At 35.1% G+C, this 14,836-nt stretch overlaps 1 protein-coding gene across 27 annotated transcripts in view; it reads left to right on the top strand.

Annotated features, from left to right (window-relative positions):
• Positions 1–14,836, top strand: part of CCDC91 (coiled-coil domain containing 91) — a 362,057-nt gene that overhangs the window by 124,035 nt on the left and 223,186 nt on the right. For 25 of the 27 annotated variants that reach the window (XM_086713753.1, XM_086713739.1, XM_086713733.1 and 22 more), the window contains 3 exons: positions 2,121–2,281; positions 3,216–3,419; positions 4,349–4,453. In XM_086713753.1, coding sequence (XP_086569879.1) covers positions 2,121–2,281; positions 3,216–3,419; positions 4,349–4,453 — 470 coding nt within the window. Of the gene's footprint in view, positions 1–1,178; positions 1,268–2,120; positions 2,282–3,215; positions 3,420–4,348; positions 4,454–14,836 lie in introns of all 27 variants that reach the window. The other 2 variants (XM_086713754.1, XM_025930324.2) reach the window with 1 other exon arrangement.

Raw genomic sequence — 14,836 nt, 5'->3', positions numbered from 1 at the left:
ATCTCTTTCCTTTCTTTTCTTCTCCTCTCCCTCCCTTTATTCTACCCACTTTTCCTTCATGTTTTTCCTAATATGATATACTTGAACATATGTTACAGAGTGAGAATTTAACTTGGGACAATTTGACGTCTTAGATTATGGCTGTAAATATGAGTGACATAAAGATATTTTAAAATGTTCCAGTATTAGATCAGAATGATATTTTGAGAGTTTCTTGAACCCAGGGGGCTCCTGGGTGGCTCTGTCAATTAAGAGTCCAACTCTTCGTTTCGGGCCAGGTCATGATCCCACAGTTTCGTGAGTTGGAGCCCTGTGTTGGGCTTTGCGCTGGCAGCATGGAGCCTATTTGGGATTCAGTCTGTCTGTCTGTCTGTCTCTCTCTCTGTCCCTCCCCACTCCCCAACTGGTGCTTTCTCTGTCTTTCTCAAAATAAACTAAAAAAAAAAAAAAAAAAAAAAAAAAAAAAGACAAATTCCTTAAGTCTCCCCTTAAAAAAAAAAAAAAGTTTCTTGAATCCAGGATCATAGTCACATATACCCTTTATGCTCAGAAATAAATGTAATTGTCTGACAAATTCTAATGATCTTTGAAGTAGTAATGAAAATAATACCCGCACAGTGCTAAGTGTTTTACATACTTTAGTCAATTTAAGCCTTATCACCACCTCTTTGTCAGTTTTACAGACAAGAAAACTGAGGGAAGTTAAAGTTGCTAGTTGTTCTATACCTGCTACGGCAATATGATTCTAGAGTTTATGCTGTTAATCACAAGGCTGTATTCCCTCTCAGTGTACTATAGTACTTATTTTCATGCCTTTAAAAACTCATTAGTAATATTTTTTGTTACAAATTATAATTCAGAATTAGAAGCTAAACTATTTTGACATTTTAGGGAAATCTGTTAGCATACCGAATAGTGAAGATTAGAAAAAAGAATTTCTGAAAAAGGTGTATCAAGTACAAGCATGAATTGAAAATCTGGTTTTCTGTATTTTAGTTAAAATAGTGAAATGTGTGTGGGACAGGTAGAATCCCTTATACAGTATCTTAAAAATTCAGCATTATGACACAGTAATAGCATAGATAAGATAATTGAATGATCCTATAGGGTACCAGTCAGAAATTGATATATTCTTTAGTTTTTAAATACCTAATGACCTTATAAATGTCTTTCCTCAGAGAAAAATGCAATTTCCATTGTGAGCTGCCTTCCAGAATTTATGGTAGAACTTCACTGACGTTGCCACTGATGCCAATGTGGAATAAAGGTCTTTATAATTTAGAAAGTCAAAATGTATACATGGATTACTGCTAAAATTCATTTAGTTACTCTTCTTAAACTTGAAAACACATGATGCAAATACTTTTGAATTTTTAGAAGAACATTTGAAAATAAAGTAATATAATTTTTGTATTTTATCCTTATCAGTATTTTTGTCTTATTTCATCTTGGCAGGTAGCTTTCCTTTCATGACCTTTGTATTTGAACCTAATCACAATCTAGTAATGTTTTGTTGTCAAACTAATTTCAACATTACTTTTTTATAGAAGCAATTCAAATAGATTTTAATATGAAAATTCTTTTGCCTATTAGAAGTTAACACAGAGGCAGTTGGATCAGCTATTTTAAAGTAATGATTCCTCCTTTTAGGTCAGTTTATTGTAATAAATATTTAATTGATTTGACTTGCCAACTGGGTCATAGGACCATTGCCTGCATGAATGCATCTGTCTTGCTCACTGTTACCTTCTCAGTGCCCAATGCCTGTGACTAGTACGCACACTAGTGCTTTTTCTTAACTGAATGTAGATGGGTGATATATTTGAGTACTTTCAGTCAGAAATGCACTGCTTATGGTAGTGTATTATTATGTAAACACTAAGACACTATTACATTGTTTTATTGCCTAGGTCTCACATGGAAATGTCATGTTAAATTTAGAAATACTAGTTTTAGGTTTCAGAGAATGGTCCCTGAGGAATAGTCCTGGAATCTTCATTTTTAGTCTCATTGCTTTTACTTCCCTTATCCTTTCTCCTTTCCTTCCCTCTATTCTCTTTCTTCCTCTCAACCTATTCTTTCCTTTCTCTTTGACAATCCTTTATGTATTTATTCTCTAGTATCTGGAGTCCATCTTTCTCCAGCTTCTCCTGAGATTATACTGGACCATGACCACTCTTCTCCTTCAGTTGGCTGCCTGTCTTCGGAACCCATCATTTCATCACCAGAGAATACACACACAGATGACAGCATTGTCAGTCAAACTGTTCCTAAAGCACAGGTAAAGACAAGTGTATTTTATACAAGAAGTTTGCACGCTTAAAAAATTGCTTGCTTGCTGGTTTAAATGAGGCCTTTCTGATTTTTTTTTTATTTACTTATTTTTCTGAAAGAAATATTTTTGTAGATATTTTGACTTGGAGGCTAATATCTAGAATTCCAAAAACTGAATAATATGTTTTGTGGCATAATTGCAAAGTATTTAAGTAGCTATAGTTACCAAAATACAGTTTTGAGTATATCATTTGTTAAAATTGGCTTAGCTTTGCATTTCAAATCTTGGACTTCAGAAGAAAACAATAATTACAAAAAAATATTTCTCTGTTCAGGGAAGCTAACCCTGTGTTTTTAGATATTAGAATGTTCATTTCAATTTTAGAGTAGAAACCAAAAAGACAGTAGTCATGGGGTTTATTCATTCACATATTTATTGATCCAGGCATTGTTTTAGATGTTACAGTTAGTCCAGATTTCAAAAGTGAAGTACACAACCTTGAGTCACCTGTTATCTTTACTAGAGAGTGATGATCAAGTAGCAGTTATTGATAAATTTCAAATTCTGACTTACAATTTAAAATATATACAAATTCTGGATGTGTGTATAAATTTAAGGACTGGTGAGTGTCAGATGTGTTTATAGTTAATTGTATGCCTTCAAGCATAAGAAAACGTTTTAAATTTTTAGTGCTTTGCTTGCAAAATAATAAATGCTTTAGACTCTAAAGTTTAGAGACAGTTTATTTCTTAACTACAAAGATCAGGTTGTTGTAAGTTTGAGGTCTTCTGTTGATTTACTTAAAGGGTGAAATAATTTCAGAACCTTTGCTACAACTTAATTTCCAAATGTGGTTTCTGGTGCCCTTTGGATGTTTTCATTATTGGTACAGTGTAAACTTTCCCTCTTGTGTATTTTTTTTTTTTTTAATGTGGTTTAGATTCAGCAATCAACACACACTCATCTGGATATCTCACTTTTTCCATTGGGTTTAAATGATGAGAAAAGTAATGGAACAATTGCTCTGGTGGATGATTCTGAGGATCTTGGAGCCAATGTATCAAACATACAGCTTCAGCAGAAAATTTCAAGTCTGGAGATTAAACTCAAAGTTTCTGAAGAAGAAAAACAGAGGATTAAAAAGGTATATTTACATTTGCGTAAAAAATAAATGTTTGAATCGTATAAGACTTGAAACTTGATATAGTCCCAATGTCTGATTAAGAACTCATGAGTTGGTGCTCCTGGGTGGCTCACTTAGTTGAGTGTACAACTCTTGATTTTAGTTTTGGTCATGATCTCAGGGTTCTGGATCGAACCCCTCATTGGGCTCTGTGCTGAATGTGGAGCCTGCTTAAGATTCTCTCTCTCTCTCCTCCCCTCTCTAAAATAATTTTAAAAAATAATAAAAAAAAATAAGAATTAATGAGGGGAAGAAGATGCTGTCTTCCCTTGGCTGTAGATTTAAGTTAGTTTTATGAGTGTATCACTTAGAAAAGTCTTTGATAAGCAATTGCTAATCTTAGATATGTACTTTTAAAGATATGAACATCTCTACTAGATTTTGTTCCTCTAATGTTTTTCTTCTGATTTATTTTTATTTACTTTGAAAACAGGTAGTGTTGTATTTCTTATATGATTAGAAGATGTGTAACATTGACTTGTCCCTATGGGAAGTTACATATCATGGGATATTTGCCTAGAGTACTTAGATACATAGCTATTTTAGTGAATTATTTATTTACGTTCTCATTTCTTTTTCCTACAAATATATCTATAAAAAGACTTTTGCAAATTTATAGAAAGTATATGTAGAGATAGTTTGTGCTGATTACAGTTAGTTTAGATGCTATTATTCATTTATTAGTGTAAATAATTTTGGTGTTATGTTAATGTTAATATTGGTCTGGAAATGATAGGGGGCCATATAACCTGTAATATTGTTGAACTTTAAACCACACTCGTGTGAGTTCTTTCCTTACCAAATGTTTTATGCTGTGTTCATTGAGAACACTGAATATATTGTATGCCATTATAAAATATTATAACATTTATGCTTGGATTTTTCTTTAGGATGTGGAATCATTGATGGAAAAGCATAGTGTCTTAGAAAAAGATTTCCTTAAAGAAAAAGAGCAAGAGGCCATTTCTTTTCAAGATAGATACAAAGAACTTCAGGTAAACCCGGTGAATTTAAAATTTAATATGTGCGTCTTTTGCTGAAGTATGTAGTGTAATTTCAAAAAGTGTTCAATAAATACTTTATGAAGGGTCAGATGCTTGCTTAAATATGTAAAATAATTAACCAACAATGGATGAAATTGATGATAAATGCCATTTTGAAAAGTATGAATCTGTGAGAAGCCCTGAGTGCTAGTTGAGACTCAGTTTAGTGTAAGATATGGTTTCTGATGGATGAAACTTAGAAATTGATTTTCTGGAAAAAGAAGAAACTGATATTCTGATTTTTCTTACTGTGATTACATTGAAAGAATTTGGAATCCTGTAAATTCCAAACTGAGATATTTAACCTTTTTCATAAATTGTAATCAACGTCTCCTCTTCTTCCCCCCAAATTTTCTTAATAAACTTGTTTCTTCTACACTTTCCCATCTCAATAATTGATAGCTCTGTATTTGCAGTTGCTAAGGCTGATACATTTACTAACCATGTCTGTTCCTTTATCAAAACTTATTAGTTCTACCTTCAAAATGTCCAGGTTTTGACTGTTTGTCATTAGGGTCACTATTCTAAGTCATCCTTATCTCTCCCTTGGAATACTAAAGGCTCTTCTGACTAAACTTTTTGCTTCTGTCATTGCCCACTTACAGACCATTCTTCCCATTGCAGCCAATGTGATCTTTTAATACTTAAAGCTGATCATGTGTTTTCTCTGCTCTGAAACCTTCATGGCTTCTCATCTCACCCAAATTAAAAGCCGAGTAAGTCCTTAAAATGGTTTGCAAGGCAATGCATTCTCTTTTATACCTCCCTCCCCATCTTTTCCCTGCCTCTTTCTCCTCAATCATTGTGGCTTATCCCTATGTCTGGAACACTCTTCTCTCAATTCTCTGCATGGTTTTCTTTCTTGTATCATTCAGATCTCTGTGCAAATACTACTTTATCAGAGAAGACCTTTCCAGATAATACTGACATCCCTATCAACCTTCCCATTCTGTTTTGTTTTTCTCCATAGCACTTTTTACTCTTGACAAACTATATATTTAGATGTTTATTTGCCTAGATCATTTTAATGGTCTCCTAAGTGGTCTTCTAGCCTGTACCCTTGCTCTTCTCCTTAATGAGTTTTTATTTCAGCAGGTAATGTTTTTAAAAATGTAAATCAATTCATGTCCCAACCTCAATTCTCAGTCTCCTTCCAATATAAATCTTCTGGCTTCTCCAATTTTTCCAGCTATTTACTTACACCAAAGTTCTTAATAAGGTCCAGGTGAATGTGTGAGTCTGTGTCGGAGAGGGCATTCCTTGGCTGTTGGAGTGGTGAGCGGAGGGAAATGGTTTGTGATTCATTCACAGTCTCTCTGACTGGAATGCTCTTCTGTCTGCATAGATCTGTTAAAAGAAAGAAAAAAAGCAAAACTTGAAAATAAGGGAAAGGGTGAGCTGTGTTCCTTCACTGCCTTACGGGGATATTGTTTAATAGATTTAGGATTATATTAGAGAATGTACTTTATTTGACTCACTGTTTACTATTGATTGGAAGTCTCAGATATGTTGACATTCCATGTTAGTTTTTTTTCCAGAAGAGACGTAAGTAATATCTGTTAGAAAAGATAACTTCAAAAATACTCTTTATTGCCCTGTAGGACATTGGTGAGTTTTTGTCTCCAATCTACCATTCTTAGTCTAACACACCATTATTTAAATTTTCTCTGTCTCTCTCTATATAAGAAATATATATGGAACATATAGATAGAAATATAGAAAATATAGAAATGTAGACTATATATAGAAAACATGGAATATATATGAGATATATATGTGATAAATATATATACACACATACGTTCAAATGCTCTTTGAACCAGTCTTAACATCTGATTCCCTCAATCTTAACATAAATTATTCATTTATTAATAAATGAGGAGAATAAGTTCTTGGCATATGTTCAATTTATATTTATACAATTCACATTTTAACTGTTTGAAAATTATACTTTTAACATTCTCACTGAACCCTAGCTTCCTTCAAATACCTGCTCAAATGCTACTTTCTTGTGGATGTTTTCCTTGACCATGCAATAGAAAATAAGACCGTCTGTAAATGCTTAGCATTTCCTAGTTACCTTTCTTTGCTTTTTTCCTCTTCCTCTTAGCATTTATTCACCTGATACTTTGTTTTGATTTGGTTATTTTTTGTTTTCTCCCATCAGAATGTAATCTATGAGATTAGGAACTTTCCTTCCCAGTACGTAGAGCAATACCTGGCATATAGTGTGAGCTCACTTAATATTCTTGAATGAATGAATGAATGAATGAACGAATTCACTAATGTAATGCCGCCTGCTCCCCAAGGGCTAATTATGTTGTGCACAGCCACACTTACCAGCCCCATACTTGGAATTCTAGTGTTTATTGAAAGATGTAGTACTGAATACTAAAAGAACGTTGTGTTTTTTTCTGCCTATACTGAGTGACATTCTGGGCCCTTTAGTGAGACATATACCTTTGCAAATTCAGTTTAAGTTTTTCAGTCTATCTACGAGAACAGTAACACACCTGAGATACGATCGAAGACCTACATATACTTTGACCTTTTCACCGTAAAGACCAGTATAAATTCCAAGTGGTATTTTCATGGTTGTCATTTTGCTCTCACCATTAACAGTGATAAGAGTAACAACTTGAGTCTTGAAAACTCACATTCAATTTAAAAAGATCTGTCTTTTATAGGAAGCAGTACTTCCAAAGAAAACTTTTTTCAGATGATTTTGGTTCCGCACCAAGAAGGGTCTCTTTCCTTTTTATACCATGTGAATAAAAGGGTAAATTGACTTATGGAGTATTTTATCACCTTGGCTAGGTAAGTGACAAAAAAATGTATTAGGTGGTCTCATAGCCAAATTGAACTAAAAGACAAGCATGCTATTTAGCAAAGCTTTTGGTTGTTGTAGGTCTATGGCTCCATGTTGTTCTCTACATTTTTTTTTCAGTCTGCTTTTGTTCAGGTTGAATAATTTTTATTGTTTTATCTTGCAGTATACTAATTTTTTTTCTGACCCTTTCATTTTGGTTTTGAGTCAGTTTTTGCTGTTTATTTAGTTTAGTATTTTTCAGTTATAAAATACTGATTTGGTTCTTTATATCTTCTACTTCTTTGCTGAAACTTTCTTTTTTCCTTACGTTTCAGTTATATTCATAATTACTTGTTTAAGCATTTTTGTAATGGTTGCTTTAAAACCCTTGTCAGATAATTTTAACATTGGTATCAGCTTATTGCTGTCTGTTCACGGTGTTTTCTTATTCAAATTGAGGTTTTCCTGATTCATGGTGTGATGAGTGGTTTTTAATTATATCTTATGCATTTTGGGCATTTTGTATGACACCTCGGATCTTGATTAAATCATGCATTTTAATTGGTCTCCTGACACTGAACATTTGGGGAAAGGTAGACGCCACTTTGTTAATATCAGGTATAGGATGAGATTCCAGGTTTCCTACTTAACTGCCTTTAACCTCCTGGGTAGGAGCGGTACCTCCCTACTCCTGGGAAACAGTGGCATTTCAGGCCCCCCATAGGCTTGGCTGATACCACCCTGCTTGGCAGGAAGAGAGATACCTTGTTACTCCTCTCCATGTGCTTGTACTGATACCATGGAGCAGGGAGGTCTTGTTACCTCTGAATGGTTGTAAAAGTTCTGGTTCCTCACTCAGCTTTTTCTGACACAGAAAAGGGGAGAGAGCCTCCTTGTGTCTGGGTGGGGATTCAAGTCCTTAAAATTCCTCTAAGTAAATTTGGTCTTCTCTGTTGTCACCTCAGGGGGTGGGGGGTGGGATGGAAACCTCCCTGTAACTCCTTAAGGTGGAAGTCTGGGCTTACTTAGCACTTTGGCCTTTGCTCACAGAGATGGACTGTCGTCCTATTTTGTTTTTTTCCGTGGGGTTCCGCTGTCATCAAGCTTTTACTATCTAAAAGCTTTTTGTTCTGCGGGGTTGCCCTAATTGTGGTCCTTTGGCTAGAGAGGTATCGCTTTTCTGGGGGTTTTTGTTTGTGCCCATTGGTATTTCCTGGTTGCTGACCATTCCAATACCCAATTTGGGATGTATGAGGCTGAAGGAAAACTCCCAGAACTTATTGCTGCATCATTCTTTTTTGTCCCCAGGACCCTAGATCTCTCTTCTTACCATCATCTAGAATCATCCTACATTTGTTTTAAATATAATGTCTAGGTGTTTTAGCTGTACTTATTGAGAAAAATAGGGAGAAATGCATTATTTTCTCTTTGTAAGTGGAATAGAAGAGGCACCTGGCTGGCTATGTCAGTAGAGCATGGGATTCTTGGTCTTGGGTTGTGAGTTCGATTCCCATGTTGGGTCTAAAGATTACTTAAAAATAATTTAAAAAGTCTTTATAATTGGTATAGAAAGGAACATTCTGAATTTAAATATTCTTTGTTGTAGCTATTGTAGGAAATTAATTTCAGTCTTAAAATACATTAAAGCAGATATTTTTAGTACATTTTTTTAAGAAATAGTTTACATAATCAGTGAGTCATTGTAAATAGAGGAAGGGCAAATAAAAATATGGATAACTCGGGGTGCCTGGGTGGCTCAGTCAGTTGAACATCCAACTCTTGATTTCAGCTCAGGTCACAATCCTAGGGTTGTGGGGTTGAGCCCTGGGTCAGGCTCCCTGCTGAGTGGGGAGCCTATTTAGGATTCTTTCTCTCTCCCTCTCCCCTCTATTCTGCTCTCTCTCTTTCTCTCTCTCTAAAGTAAAAAAACATATATGGATAAGTCAAACTGGGAAACTGGGAAAAAGTCTCTATATTTGCCTTATACTTATGAAGTTTGTGTAAGTATAGTTGTATGTGTTAGACTTTCTGGAAATGTATTTTCGGTAAAAATATTTCAATTGTATTGTAAAGACAAGGTTCATCAAGAATTTATTAGTATTTACTATCTGACCTCCTTTCTGGGGATATAGCCTTTTTTTCCAACTGATAGGAAGCTAGTTCAGTCTAATAAATTTTTAGGAATAGGAGGAGATATAATTAAATTTGTATCAAAAGAGACCATTGTATGTTAAATATATATATATGAAATACTAGTAAGAGTGTTATTTTTAAATTTTATTTTTTATTTTTTAAAATTTACATCCAAATTAGTTAGCATATAGTGCAACAATGATTTCAGGAGTAGATTCCTTAATGCCCCTTACCCATTTAGCCCAACCCCCCTCCCACAACCCCTCCAGTAACCCTCTGTTTGTTCTCCATATTTAAGGGTCTCTTATGTTTTGTCCCCTTCACAGTTTTTAATTTATTTTTGTTACATTCATCTGTTTTGTCTCCTAAAGTCCTCATATGAGTGAAGTCATATGATTTTTGTCTTTCTCTAATTTCACTTAGCATAATACCCTCCAGTTCCATCCATGTAGTTGCAAATGGCAAGATTTCATTCTTTTTGATTGTTGAGTAATGCTCCATTGTATATATATATACCACATCTTCTTTATCCATTCATCCATCGATGGACATTTGGGCTCTTTCCATACTTTGGCTATTATTGATAGTGCTGCTATAAACATGGGGGTGCATGTGTCCCTTTGGAACAGCACACCTGTATCCCGTGGATAAATGCCTAGTAGTGCAATTGCTGGGTCGTAGGGTAGTTCTATTTTTAGTTTTTTGAGGAATGTCCATACTGTTTTCCAGAGTGGCTGCACCAGCTTGCATTCCTACTAACAATGCAAAAGAGATCCTCTTTCTCTGCATCCTCGCCAACACCTGTTGTTGCCTGAGTTGTTAATGTTAGCCATTCTGACAGATGTGAGGTATATCTCATTGTGGTTTTGATTTGTATTTCCCTGATAACGATTGATGTTGAGCATTTTTTCATGTGTCGGTTGGCCATCTGGATGTCTTCTTTGGAGAAATGTCTATTCATGTCTTTTCCCCATTTCTTCACTGGATTATTTGTTTTTTGAGTGTTGAGTTGGATAAGTTCTTTATACATTTTGGATACTAACCCTGTATCTAATATGTCATTTGCAAATATCTTCTCCCATTCTGTCAGTTGCCTTTCACTTTTGCTGATTGTTTCCTTTGCTGTGCAGAAGCTTTTTATTTTGATCAGGTCCCAGTAGTTCATTTTTGCTTTTGTTTCCCTTGCCTCCAGAGACGTGTTGAGTAAGAAGTTGCTGCGGGCAAGATCAAAGAGGTTTTTGCCTGCTTTCTCCTTGAGAATTTTGATGGCTTCTTGTCTTACATTGAGGTCTTTCATCCATTTTGAGTTTATCTTTGAGAAAGTGGTCCAGGTTCATTCTTCTGCATGTCACTGTCTGGTTTTGCCAGCACCGCTTGCTGAAGAGACTGTCTTTATTCCATTGGATATTCTTTCCTGCTTTGTCAAAGATTAGTTGGCCATAGGTTTGTGGGTCCATTTCTGGGTTCTCTATTCTGTTCCATTGATCTGAGTGTCTGTTCTTGTGCCAGTACCATGCTGTCTTGATGATTATAGCTTTGTAGCAGAGCTTGAAGTCTGGGATTGTGATGCCTCCTGCTTTGGTTTTCTTTTTCAAGATTGCTTTGGCTCTTCGGGGTCTTTTCTGGTTCCATACAAACATTAGGATTATTTGTTCTAGCTCTGTGAAGAATGCTGGTGTTATTTTGATAGGGATTGCATGGAATATGTAGATTGCTTTGGGTAGTAGTGACATTTTAACAATATTTGTTCTTCCTATTCAGGAGGTTGGAATCTTTTTCCAATTTTTTATGTTTACTTCAATTTCTTTCATAAGCTTTCTATAGTTTTCAGTGTATAAATTTTTCACCTCTTTCGTTAGTTTTATTTCTAGGTATTTTATGGTTTTTGGTGCAACTGTAAATGGGATCGATTCCTTGATTTCTCTTTCTGTCGTTTCATTGTTGGTGTATAGGAATGCAACCGATTTCTGTGCATTGATTTTATATCCTGAAACTTTGCTGAATTCATGAATCAATTCTAGTAGTTTTTTGGTGGAATCTTTTGGGTTTTCCATATAGAGGATCATGTCATTTGTGAAGAGTGAAAGTTTGACCTCCTCCTGGCTGATTTGGATGCATTTTATTTCTTTGTATTGTCTGATTGCAAAGGCTAAGACTTCCAATACTATGTTGAATAACAGTGGCAAGAGTGGATATCCCTGTTGTGTCCCTGATCTTGAGGGGAAAGCTGTCAGTTATTCCCCACTGAGGATGATATTAGCGTTGGGTCGTTCATATATGGCTTTTATGAACTCGAGGTATGGTCCTTCTATCCCTACTTTCTTGAGGGTTTTTATCAAGAAAGGATGCTGTATTTTGTCAAATGCTTTGTCTGCATCTATTGAGAGGATCATATGGTTCTTGTCCTTTCTTTTATTGATGTGATGAATCACGTTAATTGTTTTGAGGATATTGAACCAGACCTGCATCCCAAGTATAAATCCCACTTGGTTGTGGTGAATAATTTTTTTAATGTATTGTTGGAGTCAGTTGGCTAATATCTTATTGAGGATTTTTGCATCCATGTTCATCAGGGAAATTGGTGTATAGTTCTCCTTTTTTAGTGGGGTCTCTGTCTGGTTTTCGAATCAAGGTATGCTGGCTTCATATAGAAAGTTTGGAAGTTTTCCTTCCATTTCTAGTTTTTGGAACACCTTCAAGACAATAGGTGTTAACTCTTCCTTAAATGTTTGGTAGAATTCCCCTGAAAAGCCATCTGGCCCTGGACTCTTCTTTTTTGGGAGATTTTTGATTACTAATTCGATTTCTTTACTGGTTATGGGTGTGTTCACATTTTCTATTTCTTCCTGTTTCAGTTTTGGTAGTGTATATGCTTCTAGGAATTTGTCCATTTCTTCCAGATTGCCCATTTTATTGGTGTTAATTGCTTATAATATTCTCTTATTATTGTTTTTATTTCTGCCGTTTTGGTTGTGATCTCTTCTTTTTCATTCTTTATTTTATGTATTTGGGTCCTTTCCTTTTTCTTTTGATCAAACTGGCTAGTGGTTTATCAATTTTGTTAATTCTTTCAAAGAACCAGCTTCTGTTTTCATTGATCTGTTCTACTGGTTTTTTTTTTTTTTTTTTTTTTTTTTTTTTTTTTTTGGTTTCAGAAGCATTAATTTCTGCTCTGATCTTTGTTATTTCCTGTGTTCTGTTGGTTTTGGGTTTTATTTGCTGTTCTTTTTCCAGTTCCTTAAGGCGTAAGGTTAGGTTGTGTATCTGAGATCTTTTCTTCCTTCTTCAGGAAGGCCTGGATTACTATATACTTTCCTCTTATGACCGCCTTTGCTGCATCCCAGAGGTTATGGGTTATGGTGATCATTTTCATTGGTTTCCATGAACTTTTTAACTTCCTCTTTAACTTCTTGGTTAGTCCATTCATTAGCAAGAGTTTTTAACGTTTTTTTTAAAGTTTGTTCATTTTAAGAGAGAGCGCACAAGCAAGGAAGGGACATAGAGAGAGAGAGAGAGAAAGAGAAAATCCCAAGCAGCCCTCACATTGTCAACATGGAGTCCAATGCAGGGCTTGAAATCACGAATGGTGAGATCATGACCTGAACTGAAACCAACAGTCGAATGCTTAACTGACTGAGCCACCCAGGTGCTCCAGCAAAAGTGAGTTTTTAAATAGGGAATATATATTAAATTTCATGCTTGAATTATGGTGTGGCAGGCATCCTTCCGCTATCTGAAAGTCAATATATTCTCTGTAGCATATGGCAATCCATATATTTTGTATATTAAGACATATATAACATATAGATCTTATAATTGTAGAACTTAATGAAATAGAAAAAATTTTCTGTTATCTGTGATGACAGAGTTAATATATTGGTGCCTATTTCTGTATGGTATCTTAAATAAGACCAAACATTTCAGAATACAAAGAGATAGTACTAACAAGACTGGATCAAATTAGCTGAAAATCCTTTCTCTTTAAAAATGTTGGTATGCTTATGTTTTTATAAGAATAGTATGTTTATTGTGGAAAACGTGGACAATTCAGAAAAATAAACATAAAAGAAAATTCCTACCTATTCATCACCATAAACAAGTCAGGTATTTTCATGTGATCTCAATATAGGGCTCAAATTTTCAGTTTTGTAAGTAAATCTGCCTGTAATTAGACCATTGTTGGGTGTGCCTTTAAGATTTTAGTCTACCAGATAAAGAGTAATTAATAAATGTAGTGTTTGAAAAACCTTGAACGAACTTTTTTTTTTTTTTTAAACATTAGCTATTACAGAGAATTCTAGCAGTGTTGTTTTTTGTGATATGGTCTAATTACCAGAATAGGTGGAGGGGTGTGAATGTGCCCATTACAGAAGGAAATAATGAATACTGTGAACTGTGCAGTACAATGGGGGCGTGCACTACCTCTCCTTTCCTGTTCTGTCCAGGGTGTGTAGCCTCACCGCCTCACCCGAGGAAGACAAGTGAGTCATGCTGCGTTTGTCAAAGGGAGCTATTTAGAGGACTTTTCACGAAACTTGAATAGAGAACTCCTCTTAGTACAACTTGGATGCCAATTTCTTTTGTCTTCTTTTTCTGACTCCCATAGCAAGTTAGTCTGCAGGTGTGAGGAGCACTGAAGAAATTGGGCATCTTAGCAGATCACAACATCTCATAATGCTGCCACCTTAAAAAAAATGAATTAACAGACACAGCTGGTTATTAAACTGTCATCTCTGATAGTTGTCAGAAATGTTAGCTATGGCTAGCTTTGGGCATTTTCTGGATAAACTTTTTAGAGGCTGGGCCTATTCTTCCAAGTGCCATTTCCTATTGAAATGCCTCCTGGTTATAGTATGTTGATTATTCTGTTTGGGAATTAATTAAAAGAAAACAAAACAAAAACAATTATGTGAAAATACAGTTTTCATTTTATATAGTGTTTAAGCTGATTTCACGAATGGAATTTATACTGCTTCAGGTTTCTACCTATATTCTGTTGCTGATATCACAGGTTATACTAATTAATATGAATAGATATTATTCTTAATGTTTTTGTATACTTTTTAAAAGTGAATACTAGTCAGATGTTGGATGGTTGGACCCTTAGCCAGAAGCTATTTTGATAATTGTGCTTTATGGCACTTGGCTGAGGGTAGATTTGAGCAGTGGCTTAATACCTCTGAGCATGTAGCTTGGGGAGCCAATATGCGAGGAATTACCCAATTCTGCCCAGGTAACCCAAAATGTAGCTGCAGTCCTGCCAAGATGTAGAGTATGCTGAAGGAAATACAGATTAAGCTTCTCTTGAAGACATCCTATTCATTCATCGATCTTTAAGGATGATTAACAGCATTCTAAAGAAGAGGGAAAAAATGAAAGGAAAATAAAGATTT

Source organism: Puma concolor, chromosome B4, assembly GCF_028749965.1.
Source record: "Puma concolor isolate L17-30 chromosome B4, mPumCon1.1.hap2, whole genome shotgun sequence".
Classification (NCBI taxonomy): domain Eukaryota; kingdom Metazoa; phylum Chordata; class Mammalia; order Carnivora; family Felidae; genus Puma; species Puma concolor.
Note: the sequence above shows the minus strand (reverse complement) of the source record. Positions and strands in the feature narration are given on the sequence as shown.